Source organism: Syngnathus floridae, chromosome 5, assembly GCF_059516105.1.
Source record: "Syngnathus floridae isolate MCC-2025c chromosome 5, RoL_Sflo_1.0, whole genome shotgun sequence".
NCBI classification, from domain to species: Eukaryota; Metazoa; Chordata; class Actinopteri; order Syngnathiformes; family Syngnathidae; genus Syngnathus; species Syngnathus floridae.
The window spans coordinates 4,501,726-4,524,313 of record NC_142417.1 but is presented as its reverse complement, the minus strand read 5'-3'; the positions used below and the strand labels follow the sequence as shown (position 1 = coordinate 4,524,313).

General features: G+C 42.8%; 4 protein-coding genes and 1 long non-coding RNA gene across 12 annotated transcripts; 3 read left to right on the top strand and 2 right to left on the bottom strand.

The window, feature by feature from the left end:
• Positions 1 to 6,261: 6,261 nt before the first annotated feature.
• Positions 6,262 to 9,439, top strand: LOC148397626 (flavin reductase (NADPH)-like). 6 transcript variants are annotated; one of them, XM_088376234.1, is made up of 6 exons: positions 6,356 to 6,510; positions 6,751 to 6,813; positions 7,432 to 7,573; positions 8,054 to 8,255; positions 8,402 to 8,566; positions 8,883 to 9,439. In XM_088376234.1, exons 2-6 carry the CDS (start codon positions 6,794 to 6,796, stop codon positions 9,038 to 9,040), a joined length of 687 nt encoding a protein of 228 aa, XP_088232360.1. In that variant the 5' UTR covers positions 6,356 to 6,510; positions 6,751 to 6,793; the 3' UTR covers positions 9,041 to 9,439. The 6 variants fall into 6 exon arrangements, with proteins under 6 accessions (XP_088232363.1, XP_088232359.1, XP_088232361.1 ...); XM_088376236.1 differs by having other exon boundaries at positions 6,426 to 6,510; positions 7,379 to 7,573; XM_088376237.1 differs by lacking the exons at positions 6,356 to 6,510; positions 6,751 to 6,813 and adding an exon at positions 6,262 to 6,304 and having other exon boundaries at positions 7,379 to 7,573.
• A 584-nt stretch (positions 9,440 to 10,023) lies between these two features.
• On the bottom strand, positions 10,024 to 17,010 carry LOC148397624 (long-chain-fatty-acid--CoA ligase ACSBG2-like). The gene is made up of 15 exons (XM_088376215.1): positions 16,873 to 17,010; positions 15,373 to 15,444; positions 14,873 to 14,967; positions 13,892 to 14,175; positions 13,409 to 13,497; positions 12,978 to 13,098; positions 12,794 to 12,874; positions 12,380 to 12,529; positions 12,130 to 12,297; positions 11,882 to 12,063; positions 11,538 to 11,771; positions 11,251 to 11,465; positions 10,893 to 11,032; positions 10,583 to 10,826; positions 10,024 to 10,365 (listed from the first exon to the last, which is right to left on the bottom strand). Exons 2-15 carry the CDS (start codon positions 15,429 to 15,431, stop codon positions 10,274 to 10,276), a joined length of 2,154 nt encoding a protein of 717 aa, XP_088232341.1. The 5' UTR covers positions 15,432 to 15,444; positions 16,873 to 17,010; the 3' UTR covers positions 10,024 to 10,273.
• LOC148397625 (uncharacterized) lies at positions 14,358 to 15,121 on the top strand. The gene is made up of 2 exons (XR_015858611.1): positions 14,358 to 14,557; positions 14,851 to 15,121. It is a non-coding gene; the product is annotated as an uncharacterized LOC148397625 (long non-coding RNA).
• hint2 (histidine triad nucleotide binding protein 2) lies at positions 16,875 to 22,120 on the bottom strand. Of its 3 annotated transcripts, XM_088376238.1 has the most exons (8): positions 21,852 to 22,120; positions 21,460 to 21,646; positions 21,287 to 21,370; positions 19,323 to 19,450; positions 19,028 to 19,165; positions 18,850 to 18,954; positions 18,604 to 18,676; positions 18,316 to 18,537 (listed from the first exon to the last, which is right to left on the bottom strand). In XM_088376238.1, exons 4-8 carry the CDS (start codon positions 19,410 to 19,412, stop codon positions 18,446 to 18,448), a joined length of 498 nt encoding a protein of 165 aa, XP_088232364.1. In that variant the 5' UTR covers positions 19,413 to 19,450; positions 21,287 to 21,370; positions 21,460 to 21,646; positions 21,852 to 22,120; the 3' UTR covers positions 18,316 to 18,445. The 3 variants fall into 3 exon arrangements, 2 of the variants coding, with proteins under 2 accessions (XP_088232364.1, XP_088232365.1); XR_015858610.1 differs by lacking the exons at positions 21,287 to 21,370; positions 21,460 to 21,646; positions 21,852 to 22,120 and adding an exon at positions 16,875 to 17,024 and having other exon boundaries at positions 18,385 to 18,537; positions 19,323 to 19,712; XM_088376239.1 differs by lacking the exons at positions 21,287 to 21,370; positions 21,460 to 21,646; positions 21,852 to 22,120 and adding an exon at positions 20,329 to 21,268.
• mrps30 (mitochondrial ribosomal protein S30) lies at positions 19,919 to 22,214 on the top strand. The gene is made up of 5 exons (XM_088376230.1): positions 19,919 to 20,594; positions 20,931 to 21,076; positions 21,302 to 21,407; positions 21,478 to 21,654; positions 21,857 to 22,214. Exons 1-5 carry the CDS (start codon positions 19,988 to 19,990, stop codon positions 22,135 to 22,137), a joined length of 1,317 nt encoding a protein of 438 aa, XP_088232356.1. The 5' UTR covers positions 19,919 to 19,987; the 3' UTR covers positions 22,138 to 22,214.
• Positions 22,215 to 22,588: the final 374 nt, after the last annotated feature.

The following is a 22,588-nucleotide window of genomic DNA, read 5'->3' as shown; positions in this document are numbered from 1 at the left end:
CGCTAGGGTTAGGGTTTGAGCTAGGGTTAGGGTTAGAGCTAGGGTTAGGGTTTGAGCTGGGGTCAGGGCTAGGGTTAGAAATCGGGTTAGTTAGAGATAGTGTTAGAGCTAGGGTTAGAGCTAGGGTTAGGGTTAGGGTTTGAGCTATGGTTAGGGCTAGGGTTAGAGATAGAGTTAGAGCTAGGGTTAGGGTTACGGTTAGAACTAGGGTTAGGGTTAGAGCTAGGGTTAGGGTTGGCGCTAGGGTTAGGGTTTGAGCTAGGGTTAGGGTTAGAGCTAGGGTTAGGGTTTGAGCTGGGGTTAGGGCTAGGGTTAGAAATCGGGTTAGTTAGAGATAGTGTTAGAGCTAGGGTTAGAGCTAGGGTTAGGGTTAGGGTTTGAGCTATGGTTAGGGCTAGGGTTAGAGATAGAGTTAGAGCTAGGATTAGGGTTAGGGTTAGAACTAGGGCTAGGGTTAGAGCTAGGGTTAGGGTTGGCGCTAGGGTTAGGGTTTGAGCTAGGGTTAGGGTTAGAGCTAGGGTTAGGGTTTGAGCTGGGGTTGGGGCTAGGGTTAGAAATCGGGTTAGTTAGAGATAGTGTTAGAGCTAGGGTTAGGGTTAGAGCTAGGATTAGGGTTAGAGCTAGGGTTAGGGTTGGCGCTAGGGTTAGAAGTTGAGCTAGGGTTAGGGTTAGAGAGGGTTAGAGATAGGGTTAGAGCTAGGGTTAGGGTTATAGCTATGGTTACGGTTAGAGCTAGGCTTAGGGTTAGAGCTAGGGTTATGGTTGGTGCTATGGTTAGGGTTTGAGCTATGGTTAGGGCTAGGGTTAGGGTTAGGGTTAGAGCTAGGGTTAGGGTTAGTACTAGGGCTAGGGTTAGGGTTAGCGCTAGGGTTAGGGCTAGGGTTAGGGTTAGACTAGTGTTTGGGTTAGAGCTAGGGTTAGAGCTAGGGTTAGGGTTAGGGTTTGAGCTATGGTTAGGGCTAGGGTTAGAGATAGAGTTAGAGATAGGGTTAGAGCTAGGGTTAGAGTTAGGGTTAGAACTAGGGTTAGGGTTAGAGCTAGGGTTAGGGTTGGCGCTAGGGTTAGGGTTTGAGCTAGGGTTAGGGTTAGAGCTAGGGTTAGGGTTTGAGCTGGGGTCAGGGCTAGGGTTAGAAATCGGGTTAGTTAGAGATAGTGTTAGAGCTAGGGTTAGAGCTAGGGTTAGGGTTAGGGTTTGAGCTATGGTTAGGGCTAGGGTTAGAGATAGAGTTAGAGCTAGGGTTAGGGTTACGGTTAGAACTAGGGTTAGGGTTAGAGCTAGGGTTAGGGTTGGCGCTAGGGTTAGGGTTTGAGCTAGGGTTAGGGTTAGAGCTAGGGTTAGGGTTTGAGCTGGGGTTAGGGCTAGGGTTAGAAATCGGGTTAGTTAGAGATAGTGTTAGAGCTAGGGTTAGAGCTAGGGTTAGGGTTAGGGTTTGAGCTATGGTTAGGGCTAGGGTTAGAGATAGAGTTAGAGCTAGGATTAGGGTTAGGGTTAGAACTAGGGCTAGGGTTAGAGCTAGGGTTAGGGTTGGCGCTAGGGTTAGGGTTTGAGCTAGGGTTAGGGTTAGAGCTAGGGTTAGGGTTTGAGCTGGGGTTGGGGCTAGGGTTAGAAATCGGGTTAGTTAGAGATAGTGTTAGAGCTAGGGTTAGGGTTAGAGCTAGGATTAGGGTTAGAGCTAGGGTTAGGGTTGGCGCTAGGGTTAGAAGTTGAGCTAGGGTTAGGGCTAGGGTTAGAGTTAGAGATAGGGTTAGGGGTAGTGCTAGGGTTAGGGTTAGAGCTAGGGCAAGCGTTAGCGCTAGGGTTAGGGTTAGAGCTAGGTTTAGGGTTGGCACTAGGGTTAGGGTTTGAGCTAGGGTTAGGGTTAGAGCTAGCGTTTGGGATAGGGTTAGACTAGGATTTGGGTTAGAGCTAGGGTTAGAGCTAGGGTTAGGGTTCGAGCTAGGGTTAGGGTTCGTGGCTAACCCTAAAAGATCAATACTGCGTGGGACATTTGCATTTAAAAAAAAAAAGCTGGTGTTAAAAATCACAAAAGTTTTTGGTCATTTTCACTTCTGCAGGAGCTAAAACTTTTCACGCAGGTGCACTTAACGAGGGAATCTTGGAAAACATGTTGGAATGCTGCCCCGAGGACTAGAGCTTGACACCTGTGACCTTTGACCATGATATTTCCCTAATAAAGTGGCCTGTTATTAGGTACACTTGAAAATGGCGGTGTACCTAATGGAGTGTCCGTGTGATTCCCTCGTTAAGTGCAGGTGCGTGAAAACTTTTAGCTCCTTTTGAACGTGAAAGTGGCTAAAACTTTTCACGCAGGTGCACTTAACGAGGGTAGCTTGGAAAACATGTTGGAACGCGGCCTCGAGGACTAGAGCTTGACACTTGTGACCTTTGACCATGATATTTCCCTAATAAAGTGGCCTGTTATTAGGTACACTTGAAAATGGCGGTGTACCTAATGGAGTGTCCGTGTGATTCCCTCGTTAAGTGCAGGTGCGTGAAAACTTTTAGCTCCTTTTGAACGTGAAAGAAGCTAAAACTGTTCACGCACCTGCGCTTAACGAGGGTCACTTGGAAAACATGTTGGAACGCGGCCTCGAGGACTAGAGCTTGACACTTGTGACCTTTGACCATGATATTTCCCTAATAAAGTGGCCTGTTATTAGGTACACTTGAAAATGGCGGTGTACCTAATGGAGTGTCCGTGTGATTCCCTCGTTAAGTGCAGGTGCGTGAAAACTTTTAGCTCCTTTTGAACGTGAAAGAAGCTAAAACTTTTCACGCACCTGCGCTTAACGAGGGTCACTTGGAAAACATGTTGGAACGCGGCCTCGAGGACTAGAGCTTGACACTTGTGACCTTTGACCATGATATTTCCCTAATAAAGTGGCCTGTTATTAGGTACACTTGAAAATGGCGGTGTACCTAATGGAGTGTCCGTGTGATTCCCTCGTTAAGTGCAGGTGCGTGAAAACTTTTAGCTCCTTTTGAACGTGAAAGAAGCTAAAACTTTTCACGCACCTGCGCTTAACGAGGGTCACTTGGAAAACATGTTGGAACGCGGCCTCGAGGACTAGAGCTTGACACTTGTGACCTTTGACCATGATATTTCCCTAATAAAGTGGCCTGTTATTAGGTACACTTGAAAATGGCGGTGTACCTAATGGAGTGTCCGTGTGATTCCCTCGTTAAGTGCAGGTGCGTGAAAACTTTTAGCTCCTTTTGAACGTGAAAGAAGCTAAAACTTTTCACGCACCTGCGCTTAACGAGGGTCACTTGGAAAACATGTTGGAACGCGGCCTCGAGGACTAGAGCTTGACACTTGTGACCTTTGACCATGATATTTCCCTAATAAAGTGGCCTGTTATTAGGTACACTTGAAAATGGCGGTGTACCTAATGGAGTGTCCGTGTGATTCCCTCGTTAAGTGCAGGTGCGTGAAAACTTTTAGCTCCTTTTGAACGTGAAAGAAGCTAAAACTTTTCACGCACCTGCGCTTAACGAGGGTCACTTGGAAAACATGTTGGAACGCGGCCTCGAGGACTAGAGCTTGACACTTGTGACCTTTGACCATGATATTTCCCTAATAAGGTGGCCTGTTATTAGGTACACTTGAAAATGGCGGTGTACCTAATGGAGTGTCCGTGTGATTCCCTCGTTAAGTGCAGGTGCGTGAAAACTTTTAGCTCCTTTTGAATGTGAAAGAAGCTAAAACTTTTCACGCACCTGCGCTTAACGAGGGTCACTTAGAAAACATGTTGGAACGCGGCCCCGAGGACTAGAGCTTGACACCTGTGACCTTTGACCATGATATTTCCCTCATAAAGTGGCCTGTTATTAGGCACACTTGAAAATGGCGGTGTACCTAATGGAGTGTCCGTGTGATTCCCTCGTTAAGTGCAGGTGCGTGAAAACTTTTAGCTCCTTTTGAACGTGAAAGTGGCTAAAACTTTTCACGCAGGTGCACTTAACGAGGGTAGCTTGGAAAACATGTTGGAACGCGGCCTCGAGGACTAGAGCTTGACACTTGTGACCTTTGACCATGATATTTCCCTAATAAAGTGGCCTGTTATTAGGTACACTTGAAAATGGCGGTGTACCTAATGGAGTGTCCGTGTGATTCCCTCGTTAAGTGCAGGTGCGTGAAAACTTTTAGCTCCTTTTGAACGTGAAAGAAGCTAAAACTTTTCACGCACCTGCGCTTAACGAGGGTCACTTAGAAAACATGTTGGAACGCGGCCCCGAGGACTAGAGCTTGACACCTGTGACCTTTGACCATGATATTTCCCTAATAAAGTGGCCTGTTATTAGGCACACTTGAAAATGGCGGTGTACCTAATGGAGTGTCCGAGTGACGTCACAGATCAAACAGCCAATCAGGAGGTGGGGGTGAGGGCGGGTGTGGCACTTTTCACTTTCACTTAAGCTTTTTCCCCTATTGAAGTGCCCAATGATTAGGGACACCTCCTGGACACTACAATAGGTACACTACACGAGGTAAAAAAAAAAAAAGAAAAAAAAAAAAAGAATAATAAGAAACTATAGCGAACGATTCGGTGAACGATTCCTTTGAACAGAAATTTTGAGTGAACCGATTCTAAAGATTCGATTCACTTGTGAACTGGAATGCACATCACTAGTACAAAACAGTGCAGACGACTGTGGACTGCCACGTCAAAATAGCCTAGTGGCTAGTAACATGGGCTTTTGCGCGGTAAGAACTTGGTTCGAATCCAGTAGTGGATGTATGTCAGAATGCGCTTTTATTGTGCAATTAACCCTTTATTTATTCTTTTTTTTTTTAACCTCGTGTAGTGTACCTACACATATTGTCATATGAAGCAGTTAACCAAATGTCTGATTTTTGTTTTAATTGGCGAATATAAAAACAAGGAATAAAACACCAGACAAGTTTTAACATAGATGTTTATTAAAAATAATAATATTAAAAGCAAATTTCAAACCAGCAATCCAATGTGAAATTGCAGTAGATGTATTGGATAACAATATTTAGGCGTATATATACATACACGTTTTTTAAAAACTACTATAATTGTTATACCACTTAAACGTAATTACCAGCTCAGTGGCCGCAGAGGAGAGTGTCCGCCCTGAGATTGGGAGGTTGGGGGTTCAAACCCCAGCCGGGTCATACCGGAGACTATAAAAATGGTACTCATTTCTTCCCTGCTTGGCACTCAGTGTAAGGGGTTGAAATGGGGCTCTGCTGCAGCTCATGATCATTGTGACTTTAACTTATAATCCTCTTATTTATTATGTTATTTATTATTTATTCATCACGCTTATTTATTCATTGTTTGTGCCTGCTTGTTTTTATTTTTTGTGTTGTTTACTTGATGGTATATTGTGTACTATGCCTTGTCACCGTGGGATAGTGGTAACGTAATTTCGATCTCTTTGTGTGTCTCGGCATGTGAAGAAATTGACAATAAAGCAGACTTTGACTTTGAGAAGCATAATCTCCCCGTTGTTGCATAACGGCGCATCCCTGCGTACAATAAAGTTAGCCGTTAGCTTGGAGAAAACGTGCATAAAAGAAGTGGTGTTTCAGTGAGTAGTTCTTTCTTTCCTTGGCAAATCGTAAATCGACATTCTGGCTTACATAGTCCACTGACTGATCCGTTGACGCACGGGAAGGAAGGCAGTTGACCCATTGACTCGTTCGCGAACGGGAAAGTCACTGATTCGGTCTCGCGATGAACTGGAAATGTGAATCACTCGCTCACAGATTCATTCGTTGGTGAGCGGGAAATGCAATTCACGACTCGTTCGTGAACGGGAAGTGACGTTTTTTCTTCTTCGTTTTGTTTTACGGCGAGGTGGCACCAGCTTCAATGGACATTACTGACGCCTACTGGTAGAAGTCATATGAACTGAAAAAAGAACGAATCACTTTAGGAAGTAATAGGTTCATTCTCGTTCACTGAAAGGATTCGTTCTTTTGAACCCATCGTTCACTCACGAGCCAACAATGTGTAGGTGTTGTATTATAGAAAGAAATGTGTGAATAACCGAGCCACTTACTATATATATTTTTTTTGGGGGGGGGGGTAGTTGTATTGTTTGACATATATGTTGTTCCCACGGGATGAGAAGAGAAAAATGTGTGCGTTGCCGTTGTCGACATTACCTTGTGTTTACTTGATTGTGTGTGTGTGTGTGTGTGGGGGAGACGATTCGTTGAACGATTCGTTTGAATGAATCTTTTGAGTGAACTGATTCTGAAGATTCAGTTTACTTAAAAGAACTGGAATGCACATCACTAGCGCTAACGTGCAAACTGCGAAGGTGTGTATGCGGAAGTGTTTCATAACAACTCAATAATGGAAAACGCGACCTTTTTTCCTCGTTACATTTAAGCAAATATATATATATATATATTTTATACATTCGTGCTGCTTAGGAGGAACGTTCCTTTGCGTGTTTAGTTCCATGAAAATTATTTTAAACACGCGAAGCAGACTTAAATTAAAAGCAAACTTGGAATCTCATAGGTAAGATAAACACACTTCTCCCTGTATTGATTCATGTTTTAAAGTAAATTCCTATAATCCTATAAATAAAACAATCAAGTTGTGAGTGAACGTTTTGAACTAATGCATCGCAAAAGTATTTTAACCATGTAGGAATGACAACTATTTTGTGCAGTTTACCTCCAGTTTGTGCGACTGTAAAGAAACAAATTACAAATTTGGAAATGGATCCATAATCTTTACCTAAATAATTTTGATTAGGTGACAGTATTGCAGCTAGTAAACTCCTTCGTGTTTCTATTCCATGACTGGCATCCTCAAAGGGTGAGTCATTTTACTTTATTATAGTTTTTTAAATACTATGGTTTATTTAGGTATGTTCAAATGTTAATTGCCTGAGCAGTCAATACAAGTCAGTGGAATAGCAAGTTGAGGATTGATTCAACGTCCTCCCACTTTGTCCAAGTCACCCCAATGCACTGAATTTGTTCAGCTTTAATCTGAAGATCATTACATTCAAATCACATGATCGCTATGGAAATTACAACCGTTTGTATTCTGTAACTCTTTCTTCTTTCATTCAATCAATCCACTTTAGCGGTGTTTAGTCATGAGACTAAGTTTTTTGGTGAGTTTTTTTGACATCCTCATCTGCAGAAATAATCAATTGGAGAAGAAATGTGCCGTTCAGCGCCTTAGGCCCAGTCACCCCCTTTGAAACAAGCAAGTGTCTCTATTCTCCTGCACCCGTTTGGTGTCGCCCTCTGTTGGCCAGGGAGAATGTCTTTTTTATGACATTAACACATGATGAGCGTTTTACACCACCAAAACCAAATGCCGTCACGCGGGTATGCTAATCATTTTGTAACAGTGTGACTTTATGAAACAGGGGCGGTAACATCTGAAAAACCTTTGGGTCTGCCTGGCGCTGTGCGTCTGTAGTGTCAGCATGAAGATCGCCGTACTGGGAGCCACCGGGCAGACGGGCCAGTTTGTGGTGAGACAGGCGCTCCAGCAGGGCCATGCCGTCACCGCCGTCGTGCGGAACCTGGACAAGCTCACCGTGCGTCATGACAACCTCAAGGTAACGACGCGCCGGGGTTCAAAGTTCACAGCAAGTAATGATCATAAGAGGCAGCGGAGGAGTCATATATCAATCTCCGTGTGACCATAGTTCACAAAGTAACTTTAAAAATGTTGTTGTTGAATGGCAAATACAATAAAAGTAAAGTAGAGCAGTGCCTTGACATGAGTGTAATTACTTCCGTGACCAGATTTTCGATCTGATTACAGTATCGTATTTTCTAGCAATATACTACAGTCACTTCATTAAATAGAACTGTGAAAAACGTTGTTTGCTTCAACTCAATGGACACTACACACGTTGGCCACTTGGGGGCAGTATGATGCAAATAAATCTGGCGCGGTAACTAACCACACTCTTTGTAGAGGATAAAAAATATGCGCTTGTGACATGTTTTTTTTTTTTTTTAAACATGCCAAAAATATACAAAAAAATGCCAATAAACCCTCAGGGTAACATTTTTTTTACCTCTGCCTGCAGGTAGTGGAGGCTGACGTTTTCTCAGCGGACAGCCTCAAGTCTCATTTTGAGGGCGCAGATGCGGTGGTCTCCTGCTTGGGCTTCTCGACTTCCTTCTTCTCCAACGTGACGGGCTACACCCAGTCCATGAGCGCTGTGATCACAGCCATGCGGGAGGCGCGCGTCAACAGCATCATCACCATGACGTCTTGGTACACAGACCGTGAGTTGTTGTATCTATAGTATAATATATGATAATGTAAATCAGTCAGTTGTGAATATGCAAATGATTACTGTATTATTTTTAAGGGAAAAAAGCCATCAGACATGACAAATTGTGATGGGCATTGTTCCATTTTCTCCTCCCAGCTAACTCTGGCACTCAGTCACCGTACCTGATCCGTTTCCTGTTGCTGCCCCTGATCCGCAGTGTGCTCAGCAACATGTGGGAGATGGAGGAATACCTCCGGCAGGTAGATGACATCAACTGGACCGTGGTGCGCCCGCCCGGTCTCAAGAACTTGCCTTCCTCAGGTAAACACACACAAACAGCAGGAGTGCATTTATACAAGGAAACTGAATTGGTCGTACTAGTTTTTTTTCAACACTCATTGGTTGTTGCTACGCAGAATTCAAGTCTCGCTTATTGGTAGTATTTTATTAAGAATGTAAAATGTTACTAAAAAGGTGCCTTACCTTGAGAGTTCCACTGTAGACTAGATTGCAAAGATGAGACTGCTGGGTAGAAACTTAAGCAACCAGCTGATTGGTTGAAGCCAACAAAACAAAATGGTTGACATAGTTTTACAGCATATGGAATGTAAGCATTCTCTGCCCATGTCATCCTCAGCCTTGGAGATCTTGACGCACGAGGGCTACTTTGTGCCTGATAAGAGCGGGCAGCCAGTGGGAAGCGGCATGGGACGCAGCGACGTGGCTCGCTTCATGCTATCGCTTCTCACCAGCAACGCTTGGGTGAAGAAGGGAGTGGCCATCATCACCAAATGAGAAACAGCCTCTAACTCAGCCTTGTTTTTTATTTTGGCCATCATGTATGAAGTATCGCTCCAGTTGAATGAAATATTACGCAAAAATCTGCTTACATGCAATAATCGTTCTAGTCACAAGGTGGCAGCATAGAATATATCCCGCTCATACCACATTTATTTTTGCCTTGATGTTTAATGGAAAATGTGCCTTTCATTTTTTTTTGTACACTACTCACATAAACGTTTTGGATACACACGTTACTGATTGAGAGGTAACTTAAATGTTAGCCGAAGTAGTTTTCACCAAACAAGAACAAAAACACACATGGGTTCAGTTGCTTCAATTCTTTGCGGATTACTGTGACCCATATGACCAAGAATCTACACAGAAATAAAAGCACTATTTGTAGCAAGCAAATTGGTACTTTTTTTTTTTTTACATTGATAGTCACCTAAGTTAATCCTTGAGGTAATCAAAGGCTCTTATCATTCACCTCCTGACGAAGGAGATCTGCCAATATGGTTACATTCTAGCATGTGTATCTGTGAATCTAAGCGTGACAACGCGCCATCTCGACGACGGGTTCATCGATAGTACACGCTGTGGGTTGACAGGAAGATGCCCAGATATCGCATTTCAGTAATTTGAAAGAAAAAAAAACCTGAAAGACGACAATTAGTCCAGCCACGCCATCTGATGTGTTAAACGCAAAAAAGAATGCTGATGCTGCAACCATATTCACCACGCCTTGATGACCTCGGGCGTCATTTTCGAATAATTACACGCATCCGACAGCTTTCCCGTTTTCCGAGAGCCCTCGCTAACTTTGGTTCTACGTAGAATGAAGATGAGCCCGAGAAGGAATTCAAACAAAGTACAAACCCTAGGAGAAAAGTGAAAAAATGGGATTCTGCCATTAAATTGTGGTCATCAAATACATTTTTGGAATATTACGACTTATTGTAAAATTGTCATTACCCTACAAAAAAAGTACACCATACTTCAAATATTGTAATTTTATTCTTACCATAAATTGACAACAGACATCTATTAATGATGTCTCAATTCATCAGCCAATCCTGTTTAATGACACTGATCATACTAAACAATTGCAATACAAAATTAATGATATTGCACTTAAGTATTAGGTACTCACGTGGGGATCAATATGGCAAGCTTTGGCCATGACTGGGAGCTCTTATTTACAAGGTAAAGGTGCATTAAAGTATAAATATCATCCATCTTCATGGTTTATTTTGTTTGCGTCTGCTCGGTGTACATCTCATCGATTTTGTCTTGGTACATTTGGACGATGATTGGCCTCCGGACTTTCATGGTGGGCCCTGTAAGGAAAAGCAGATTCTACTCCAGTATGTGCACGCACCTAATGAAATGAAAACGTTCGCTTTGGAATGGTAGAAAAACATGGTTGGAATGCGGCCCCGTTCCTCACAAAACAAGTGACCGAGATGGTAAGCAAGATTTGTAACGGGCTGTGTTCTACTTGTCACAAATGTAATCAACTTGGACTATACAGGTAGGAACATGTAAACAACTTACCAAGCTCTCCTCCCGCGATGGAGAAGTCTCTTGGCAGGATGACAAACTTCTGTACCTTCTGCGCTCTGGAGACGGCATTGGCGTTGTATCGCTCCATGCCCTCCTGAATGGCCTTGTAGACGGCGGGCTCCTTGTTATCAATGATCTCCGACACCCTGGTGGCGCCTACGCCAAGATTGCGGCAGAAGTCGATGGCCTCTTGGCTCAGCTGCTCTGTGGGGTTGCCCTCTTGGTCCACGGCGCACTGGCCAACGCTATAGTAAATAATTGTGTGCGTGTGTGTGTGGGGGGGGTATTTTGGGGAGCTTACTTTGAGCGTGATGAGCATGGTGAGGAACTTCTTCTTGTCTCCGATTAGCATTGCGTTGCTGATGATGGCCACCTCCGCCTTCACCACATTCTCGATGGGGACTGGGGCCACATTCTCGCCACCAGCGGTAATAATGATCTCTGCGCGTTGTCACCAATAATCCAAATGAGGTCATTTTGCTTTTTGGCTCGAAATATTTTGACTTTGATATGGTAAACACCCATGATATAATATTTGTGCTCCTGGTATTTTGCAGATTATTAAGCAAATTGTTTTTCGTTTATTTTAAAATAAAGATTCTTATTTTCTAATAAGAAAATTAAAAAAAAAACATCTGAAATATATGCACAAGGCTGACCTTTAATCCTTCCAGTGATGAAAAGGAAGTTTCGCTGGAACCTTCCAATGTCTCCGGAGTGCAGCCACCCGTCCTGGTCTAAGGCCTCTTTGGTCTTGTCGTCCTTGTTGAGGTAGCCCATGAAAACGTTGCGCCCCCAGAAGCAGACCTCACCGTTGCCTTCCGAGTCCTGGTTCTCCAGCTTCACCTTGCAGCCTGGCATCACCTTCCCGCAGCTAGGACCACATGTAGCTATTAGCATTAGCTAGTTGTCGATTTGTAGAATTCCAATTGTGGTATGCGCTGACCTGTTGATGTGAAAATCATCGTTAGTGGAGACAGTGTGCGGGCCGGAGCTCTCGCTCATGCCGTACAGTTCCAAGAGGGGCATGTTGAGGCTCATGAAGTACTCCAGGGTCTCCTTGGAGATGGGGGCCGACCCAGTTAACAAGATCCGGCAGCGATCCAGGCCCAGCGCCGCTCGGACCTTCTTGAACACCAGCTGGTTAGCCAAGGTGAAGCCCCAGGGCACGCGCTTTTCCCTGCGACACACAAAGTAAGTTCAGCTTTGACTCTTACCAATCAGAATATTTGTAAAAAATCGGCACATTTGAAAGTTAGTGTGACAAAAATGAAGGTGACACCATCCCACCCGTGCATGGCGCTGTAGTTGTACATGAGCCCGATGGCCTTGGCCCAGTCGGCCACGCTCTTCTTGAACGGGCTCGCCTTAGCGCCGGCCTCTTGCATTTTCTCCTGTATCTTCTCCCAAACGCGAGGGACACCTAGGAAGGCGGTGGGCTTGACCTCCTTCAATGTGGTCCCCAAGGATCCCTTTAATTGAAAAAAAAATAAAATAAAATGTGGTCGTCATGGCTAAATGGCGTGTTGTGTGCTCACCTTGAGGGCATCGGGCTCGGCGAAATACGTGGTGGCTGCGAACCTCATGGTGATGTACATGTCATTGAGCTGAGCCGCCACGTGGCTGAGAGGCAAGTAGCTGACCACTGACTCCTCGGCGTAGCGCAGGCCCACCAAGTCTCCTGCTCTTTGGACCGTCCAGGTCACCTGTAGAAGGAATGTTGGAATTCCGTAAGTGTCTATTTTTGGAAACTTTGTTTGTTTTTGTAAAAAGATTGAGATGACTCACGTTGTCGTGGCTCAGCATGACACCTTTTGGGGGTCCGGTGGATCCTGACGTGAAGATGAGAGTGCAGCATTCGTTGGCACGGAGGCTGTTGATGGAATCGTTCAGGTCTTTTTCAGGCACATCCTCGCCCAGCCTCATGAATTCCGCCCACTAAAAACAAAATCTCTGTGTGGTTACCCGAGTCTTGTAAAAATAAATAAATAAATAAATAAATAAATAAATATATATATATATATATATAAATCATTTTTTTTTTTCCTTCATAAAATTGAAAAGGTATTTATGGTTTGAAATCTTCTCCATCCACATTTTTTTTTTTACTTAATAATTTTGATATTTCTAATTGTTTCAAATGAAATCATTTGCTTTTTGGTAAATGTGCATAAATCATTTTGTCTGAATGTGTCAACCTACTGTGTAAAGGGAGGGGAGCCTCTGCTTTAGTTCTCCTTTGTACTGGACAATGGCTTTGAGATGCGGCAGATCATCTTTCACCTGCCCGGAAGAACTCATGTATTTTCTTTAAATTTAAGAACTGGCCTTGCACGCTTGAGATGACGCACACTCGTACACACGCAGACGCGAGTCAGGTGCTCACCTGCAGGATTTTATCCAGCTGTTGCTGGTTCTCCACCACAATAATGTTCGCCTGTATGGTGCTGGCCACTTCCCAACAGGCCGCGGGTACGTTGGTGGTGTAAATGCCTGTCGCCAAACCCCTGGAATGCACACAAAACATACATACATCTTTCTTGGTCGTGTAAAACAAAAATCACATCAATAATTAGTGTCACGTGGTTCTACTTTAAGTATGTAAAAAATCCAGAAAATGACAATCATCTTATCTAAGCCTCTATCATAATCATCTGACTTGTCTGACCTATGCGTGGAATGCACACCTGATACGCACTTTGTGTATCTTTAACGTCAACACATACCGACCAGCACACATGCTTTAGGGTAGATACCGGCATAAAAAAGATATTAAGTCAGCACTCGGCATACAAAACAAAAATGTGCTGCACTTACCCGGCCAAGATGCAGCCCACATTGGCGATGAACCACTCGGGGGAGTTGAAGCCCAGGATGCCCACCCCGTGGTAGCGCTCTAGGCCGAGCTGCACACACACACATGCACAAATCCATTTTTAATGATGACACTTTGCCACACGTTACTTTTGACCTACATACACATCGGTCCGCCAACGCGACCGGGAAAGGGGAGCCGTAACACAAGCTGGAGATTTCACACGCCTAAATTACAGGATTGATTTTCCCTTGAGAGTTTCGGCGGGGACACAAATAAAGAGCAGAGGTGACAGACTGAGAGCTATGAAATTTCATCAAAAACCATCATACGAAGGAAAAACAAGAGCTAACCAAATCGAAGCGTATTTGTAAACATCAGATAATTCAGGCATTCAACTATCGTAAACTACTGCACCTACAAACAGCGGGCTTCATCAGTGAGGCTGAAGCTGAGTTAAATTATTGAAATAAATAAGGGCAGACCTTCATGAAGCTCTTTGCCGCCGTCCTGCACTGCTGGTAGTACTGCCTCCACGTGAGCGTCTCCCACTGTCCGTCCTTCTTGGACGCCAAGGCCGGGTGGTCCCCGAAGGCCTCCACCGTCTCCAGGAACATCTGGTGCACTGTGACAGGGATGTCGGCGGCCGGTCCCGACGCCTCCATCCGCAAGCGGACCGCCCCCTGCTTGCTGGTGGTCCACAGCTGCTCGGCCGGGGCCAGGCTGGCGGTGGCGTGCACCTGGGGCTTCAGCGGGATGGCGGTGGGCTCTGGGGGGCAACAGGAGCAGCTGCAATTATCCGCCATGGTGAGTGGTGTGAGCGAGTGAGCGCGCAAGGACGCGAGTAGTCGGACTGTGACGTGGAGGCCACGCCAGGGAGGCGAGGTCTCGCCGTGTTACCTGAGATGATGCAGGCAGCCAGGTGTGTGCCGTGTACCCGCCAGTCTGGTTTTTGACGCTTAGAAGATATTGTGTTTGCTCAGTACAAACACCGCACACTTCTCGGACTGTGCTTTTATGAGTGTCACATGCAGATTATGAAAGATTCTGCAGGCTTTTTGCTTCTTAAGGGATTATAATGTTTACAATACATTTGTAAGAATTCATTCGATTGTCCTGGAAACGGCATTGAAAATTAACTTTGCATGCAGGTTTGGAAATGTCTTGTGTGGAGAATAATCTGGGTGTATCAAACAAATACAATTGTGTGATGACTTCTTGTAGTTTGACTTTTTAAAACTTGATTATCTTTATTTCAATCATACTAACAATACTTTTTTTATAATTAAAAAAACTTAACGCTTAACACAAAATGTTATCAAACCTTTTTGATTAAAAGAAATACCTGTACTATTTTTGTAGAACCCTTTTTTTCTAAAATCTAAAAAAAAAAAAAAGAAATCGCTTGGTGAACCTGCTTACATTTTTCTCATCTGTGCTCAAGGTCACATTCACGAAACACGTACCTGCTTGTGCCTGGTGCGTTGCTCCGGCTGAGGCTCCATTCCTGTGCGTGTCCTTCTTGGTGGAATCGACAGTGAGACCGGAGGGCTCTGCGATCCTCGAATACACACAGAGAACACATTTCAATATCACCAGTAGACTTTTCAGCGATGTGTATTCACTTGAGTAATCTTCTAGATAGATGTCGGCTTCAAGAATGTTTTGTGTTGAAAGTGTATATATATCAATGCAATTAAAAAAATATAATATCACACACAGCATGGTACATAGTAGAAAAACACAGTAATAACATAATTTAGTGTAGGGTAAAGAATTAAATCCTTTGCCCATCATAATTCAACAGGCATTGTCCTGTTCATTCTGATGTGTGCGCATTGGCCACAAGAGGGCAGTATAATATGTACAAAAGTTTCAATTTTGAGTGCAACTCAAAACAAAAATCGGGTAACTTGAAAGACCACGATGTTCTACGTGAGTCTGTAGATGTCAAGTGTGTGTGTACCTGTCCAGATGGTGTCCATCCAAGCCCGTGAGCCCGTTTGACATCACCGCCTCGGCCATTTTGTGTTCGAAGCTGCACCAAAGAAACACTCCAATGAAAAGCAGTGAGGAGGCTTTGCTCTCATTTATAGCACTCATATTGCTACACTGACCATGTCCATGTGGAAATCTCGGCATTCGATTGAGACAGCTTTGCACACACTTTTTTTTGGGGTGATAGGGTCCTTCACTTTACCTTTAACCTAATAAATGATGCTGAGCCAGCACACCATTTGTCACACTAAACACAAATGTGAGCAAAGAGCCAAAAGGTGCCATGTTGTCCTGCAAACGCTGAAATAAAATGCCATCCAGAGACGGGTTCTACAACATGTTCAAGTTCAGCTCAGGTGAGAACAAAAAAAAAAAAGAAACTGAAAGAATATATTTAAGCTGTGAATATAAGAAATTTTGTTTCCTCTTGTGGTATTGCATCTGTTTTAATAAAAAGCAACTCTTTTAAGAACAGCACTTCCAAAATACAACTGTTCTATACTGCAATAGATTATAACAATATTTTTTGCAAACAATTATTTTCTCTGTCAAAGAAATAAGATTTTCTTTTGGTGTTCTTGTGGGACTACAGCGTTTTCTGAATGTGGCATAATTAACGATTACGATTTCTTTCACGCGTAAAATAGAAACTATAACGTTTGTCGAAAAAAATGTATGCTGCATTTGACACGTACTGTAAAAATACAAATGTATTCTCTTAATATTACGACAGTTTTGATGAAAGTTGTTTTGAAATACTGTTCTACCTAGTGGACTAAGTGGTGAATGGCATTCCATCACCTTAATCCGACCTCTGAGTGGGAGCGAACTTTGTCCCCTTTTCCTTTGGGTTGAAAGATCTTAAGCAACAACATGAGACTGTGGCAGTGAGGATGACACTATTTTATGTGCACACTAAAGGAAAATCACACAATGAGGTCAAGCTTTCTTGTCACATTAATTTTAACAATACAAACATTTATTTTTGCTTTTTTATCTTAAGAAACTTCAACTTCATTGTAGCAATAAAAGCATGGTATTGAGTGAACATGGATTGTTTCGTATAGTTGAGTCTCTTTTGGCAATAAGATAATGTCTTTTGGGGATTATACTTATTACACCTATTTTAGTGAGAAAAAAGGTGAAGGTAAGTGTTTATTCTCTTGACATTCTGCTTTATAAAAAAGTATCTTCAAAAACATGATTATTTTTAAATTATGTACTTGATTCAAATATCACATCCTTGTTATTTTAAATCAAAACACCCCTTTAATTGGAGAATACATATTTTCACGTGATAATTTTTTTCTCGGGGAAAAACTAGTTATTCTCAATTGTGACTTTTTCTTCGCAAAAAAAAAAAAAACAAGCAAAAACGACCAAAGACTTGGAAGAGCAACGTTGTACGCGATATAATATATTCTAAGCATCAACGTCGAAAGATAGAAGAAGCAAAAGTGCGTCTTACCTCCTGCAGGGAGTCACTTGAGTACCTGAAGACGTTTCGGCCAGCCCAAGCAGGTGCTCCCAAGGCCTCCGTCATCAGCCAATAGGAACCTCGAGTGCGCTGCGTGCTGTCCCCCTCGGTACCGCCCACTTGCCCAGCAGGGCCACGGTGCCCTGTGGGGGGGGAAAAAAAAAACATCTGCCAAGGTCGCGACTCACGAAGGTGACGAAGACCTGCCAGCAGGCTTATTTGTGTTGATCAGCTGACTCATGTTGACACTACTGACACGACACCACGATGGCAAATGCAGCCAGCATTGACCTATCATTCGGATTTTTTTATGTTGTCGAATATAATATTTTGACATGTTTTTGAATTTAAAAAATAATGACATACTTTATTGAATAAAAAAAAATAGAGGCGCCGCAGTCAGCTACCGTTCACATGACACTTGGTAACGTCACACACTACAACAAAAGGTCCCTGGAGGTGCAAACACAACGAAACGATATAAGGTCTTTTCTATACATGTTATGCTTCCCATTATATTTCAAATACATTCACAAAAATATCCAACAGAATGAACATTGGTTTATTATATTACTAGAACTACATAAAAGTGACCTACAAAGGCAAGGAGTTCTTCGTAGTTCTTTCACCATAAATTTTATTTCTGTAATTAAGAGACACACGTGGAGACACACACACACACACAACACACAAACCACACATGACCGCACATAACACTGCAGTTGTGTGTCAATGATTGTTGAAGCCGCGAATCAATGTCAACTTTAGTACAAGAAGGAAAAAGGAAACGTTTTGTCGAAGACTATTTTGCACTTGCAACTTGTGTTTAAATAAATCATTCTCATTTACTATTTGTGTGTGTAAAGATATCTTGAGAAATATTATTAAATTTGAGCCAATTACCATTTTGTGCCCACTAGTTTGGATCTGAACATGGGCCAATTGGTTATGTAGTTGGTTAAAATTTATTACGACAATCTTCTCACTAATTGGAGCAACTACAATCTGATTTTCATGAGAGAAAAGTGCAAACTCGGCTCATATGTTTCCTTTACTAGCTATTTTACTAGTTCGTCATTTAGCAGTTATTTTAGTTATGTCACTATTGAGTAAGTTAGTCTTTAGGTATGCTAGTTATCACATGACTTCGTCAGAATTACAAAGAGCAATAGTTTCATGGTAAGGAAGTTGGTTGACAAGTTAACTAGTTATTTTGTTTGTTGGCTAATTTATTGTGAGTCAACTCATGAATTGGTTATCTGGTCTATTGGTTTATTTTGCAAGCTTAACTAGTAAACATGTATTTGGCTAACTATCTTGTTTGCCAAATAGTTATTTAACTAAAATGTCTATGAATGAAGTTGAAATTGTACTTCAGCACAAAAATACAAGACAAATGATACTGTATTGTTACTTGACAAAAATATGTCAACATTTTGTAAGGGTTTTTAATCTATTTTATTTGTGATATTTAGCTGACATAAGTAGAGAAAATATACTCACAATGCATGTTGTCAACATGTCCCAGTAATGTATGCATATATGTAAGTTTGGATGGAAGCATTTATCCTGGCGGCCATGTCATCTGTCTGCCTCCCAACACGTGCAGGTGAAGATGGTAGACGGACTGAGCACCATGTTTGCCATCGTTGATGACTGCAGACCACAACAACCTGATCGATACAACTCTTAACACTTAACCGATGTCAACGGGCCACTTACCCACTCGATAACCTTCTGTCAGAGCTTCCTGCTTCGCCACCTTCTTGGCCACGACCAGTAAATGTCCCAAGAGCTGCACAAAAAGCAGTGTAAATTAGTAGAGTATTTATGCTAACACTGAAAGCCTCTAAAAAAAATACTGTGGGACTTTTTCTTTCAGAATACTTATTTTAGGTAAATTGATATGCGATCATGAGTTTGGGGCATTCAAAAAAAAAATTCTTGATGGCTCTATTTCCATCTTACCTCAGCATCATCATCACTGGCTTGACTTATCCTGGGAATGAGCATCTTTGGGATAACAAGGAAATGAACAGGAGCCTGTGGACTGATGTCCCTAAAAGCCAAACACTGGGGGAGATACACCAAATTGGTAAATTGGAATCATTATAACTCATTTATATATTTACAAGCACAAGTCGACCTTGTCGTCCTCATATATGATATCTGCGGGGAGGCTTTTGTCAATCACTTTGGAGAAGATTGTAGCAACTGGGCGGCCATATTTCTGACTGGCCACTTCCGCCAGTCGTACTTCGTCACTTCCGGTACACAGAGCTCTCTGAAATGTGCGAACAGAAATTAACTATAATTAACATTCAAAATAATGCTAACGCTGGTCACAAGATTTCAAAACTATCTAAAATTCAACAATATTCAGATTATTATATCGTGACAATGTCAAAAACAACAAACTGGAAATGACACAGGGAAGCTACCTGGACTCTGCAAACAAGTTGCAATCCTCCGAGATGGACCGTCGTTCGGCTAGGTATCAAGCATGTTCGAAGAATATGATGATAAAGCATGGCCAGTTGTTGTTATTCCCACGACGAAGCACGGCGTCCTCAAATATAACCACAATGGATATTCAATTTTCCTCGGGCAAACGTGTAGCTAGTGTTACATTAGTGTTGCTTTCAATACGCCACGTTAATTTGAAGAAAATCTAACGCTGAACGTCAGTAAAAATAATAGCTCTCAGTCGTTTTGGGTTTATATTTGTGGCAAACTAATAGGCTAATATATCAATACTAATAATGTCTGCAAAAAGATATACGACATTTTAATGTGTAGCGAAACCCTGAAATGACATTTGTCCGACTGAAACGCACCATTTCCGGCGGCGCTGCTTTGCAGGCTGTGTTCAAGATCATCTCTGGAGGTGTTCATAGTCAACCAATATCATGCCAAATAAGCGATAGCATACATATCGATAGTAATAATAATATAATAACACTAATTGCGTAATAAGTTGATATTTGGCGACAGTTATGTGCTTAATAAAGACGTTTATTCATTATAATTGCCTGTGTTTTAGGGGGCGCTGCTGTGTGAGCGCTCCTCAATTTTTGCGACGAGGAAACGAAGAAGACGTAACAACATGGCGGCCCGCACACGGGTGCCCTTTCGCTTCCCTGTAAACTTGCATATAAACCAGAAGCTTGTACACACCGAGGCGGCGGCGACAGTGGTCAAGAAGGCTGTCTACCCGCCCATCAAGCCGTCTCTGACGGCCAAAAGCAAATCGGCTCGAGCGCGTCAAGTCGAGGAGCAAGTCGAGCGGATAAAAGCGTCACCCGTGCAGGATAAACTGCGGCTACTCACTCGCATAGAGCGCAAAAAGTACGTCGTCTACCCGCAGACGTTCGCGCGAAATGCGGATAAATGGTACCAGCACTTCACCAAAACCGCATACATCCCCGGCTTGCCGGAGCAGCCCACCCCAGCTCGGCCTCATGTCGCCGTGGAGGAGAAGGATTCCTCCGCCACTGAAGCAGACAACCTCGGCATTAGTGATGAGGCATTCAAGGACATCCGTTCATTGGTAACGCGCGTGATTCTGCACGAGCACTGGCACACAATCAAAGGAAAGCCGTTCATGTACAGACGACAGGAGCTCGTCGAGGGACCCTTCCTGAGAAACTTGGTCAAATCGTTAACATACGGCTTGGCCAAATACAGCCCGCTGCTCCTCTCCTCCAGCATGGGTATGCTGATCTTCCATGATCTTTTTTTACCTAACACTTACAGGTTAACTTAATTCCATCTTTTCTAAACGTTAGCGTGTCCAATGTTTCAGTAACCCTGTGCACTGATTTCTATTCCCTAACAAAGATGATTTATTTGATCAATTATTTACTAAGGAAGAGCAAATAGACTGAAATGTATTTAATATCTGCAATGAAAAGTTTAAAGTGAAATTAAGTTCACGTGGAAGAGATAAAATTCAAACAAAAGCCAATATCAAATGCTATTGATAATATTATAATTCTATTATATTATTGAGAGAAGTTAAAATTATGTTTGTTTTTGTCTGTTTTCAGATGTGAATCCCCAAGTTGGTTTCTACTGGAGGAGAGGGGAGAGGATTGTTCCAAGGGGCCACAGAAAGGGGAGCCTGGAGCCCATCAGGTTCCAGATAGACGACCGGCCGCTCTGTCAGATTCGAATAACGCAGCCGCTCCCTCAGGTTATCCAAAGTCTTGTTGTTAAAAAGGACTTGCCCTGTACAGTTACTAATGAGAACTTCTTACATTTAGCAAAACTGCAACCCACGCACAAAAAGCATCAAGACAGATTAATGAGAATTGTGGGAATTACAAATTTTAGCTAAATATTGCAATTTTGTGAGAAAACAAATTTGTAATCACATGTGCCAAATAAATTAGGGTTGACTAACCGTGCTCTTATGCAGTTGGTCCCGATGGAAGCTTCTTATGACGCCGACGTTCCTGAAGTTCCGTACTCTCCCGCCTGTCTGCCGCTGTTCAAGAGGCAGTACACCAACACCATCTTCACAGGTGACCTCTCGCTGATATGAAGCGTCTTGAAGTCATGCCATCGAATGAATACCTGGCGACGGTCCAACAGGTTCCAAGGTGCCCGACCCAGCGTGCTACGGGCACACGCAGTTTCACCTTGTGCCCGACCGCTACCACAGGGATCGCATGGCCCGCCGCCAGCAGTCGGACCAGGTGGAGGTGTTCCTCAGGGCCCACGCCATCGCTAGCCTGTTTGCGTGGACCGCTGCGCAGGCCTCCTATCAAGGTCAAGGAACAGACATACTACATTGCATTGTTATGTTTTACATAGATTTGAAATTGTGTAAAAGATATATAAACAAAAAAATCTAAAATTAAAAAAATGGCTAACAGTTTTTCAAAATATTTTTCATTGTTGAATGTATTTTTTTTAACTAACTAATATTTGATAGAATAGTGTAAAATAATTCAAATTTTTGATACGTCAGGTTTCTGGAATCACGAGGACGTGAGCAGAGCGTTCGTGTCGCAGGCGGTGATCAGCGACGGCCACTTTTTCTCCTTCTTCTGCTACCAGCTCAACACGCTGGCCTTGTCCACAAAGACGGACAGCGGAAATGCCCGCAAGAACCTGCTGTGGGGCAGCGAGTCTGTGCGCCTCTACGACGGCGTGGAGGACGGGCACGTGGTCGGCCTGAATGACCACGCGCTGCGGCTACTGGTGCGATTCCTCCTCAATCAGCCCCGGCAGGATGTCCTGGATGTCTAAATGTGAAAATGCAAAAGAATTGTACCAAAAAAAAATCTAGTATTTATGGACGAATAAAAGTAGATTGCTTGCCATTACATGAACACTTTTTTTCCTCTTCCTAACATTTTCTTTATTATATATAATTTTTTAATAATTGTAAGTGTGGAAAAGATAAGCACATATAAAATTGATTAAATCAAAATATTAATTGAAACAATTATAAAAGGTATTTTTTTTCATAAAACAAAATACACATTATGAAATTACTTGTATAAATTCATCCTGTATAAAAATTGACAGAAACCTTATTTGTTACACATTGACTTTAATGACAGTGTTTACAAAAACTGTCAATTAAATATTGAACGCAACGGCAGATATATATATATTCTCAATGGAAAACAAAAAGTGCATTTACAATACAGTACAGTGCACCTTGACACACGGGACGTCCTATGTTAATAAAATA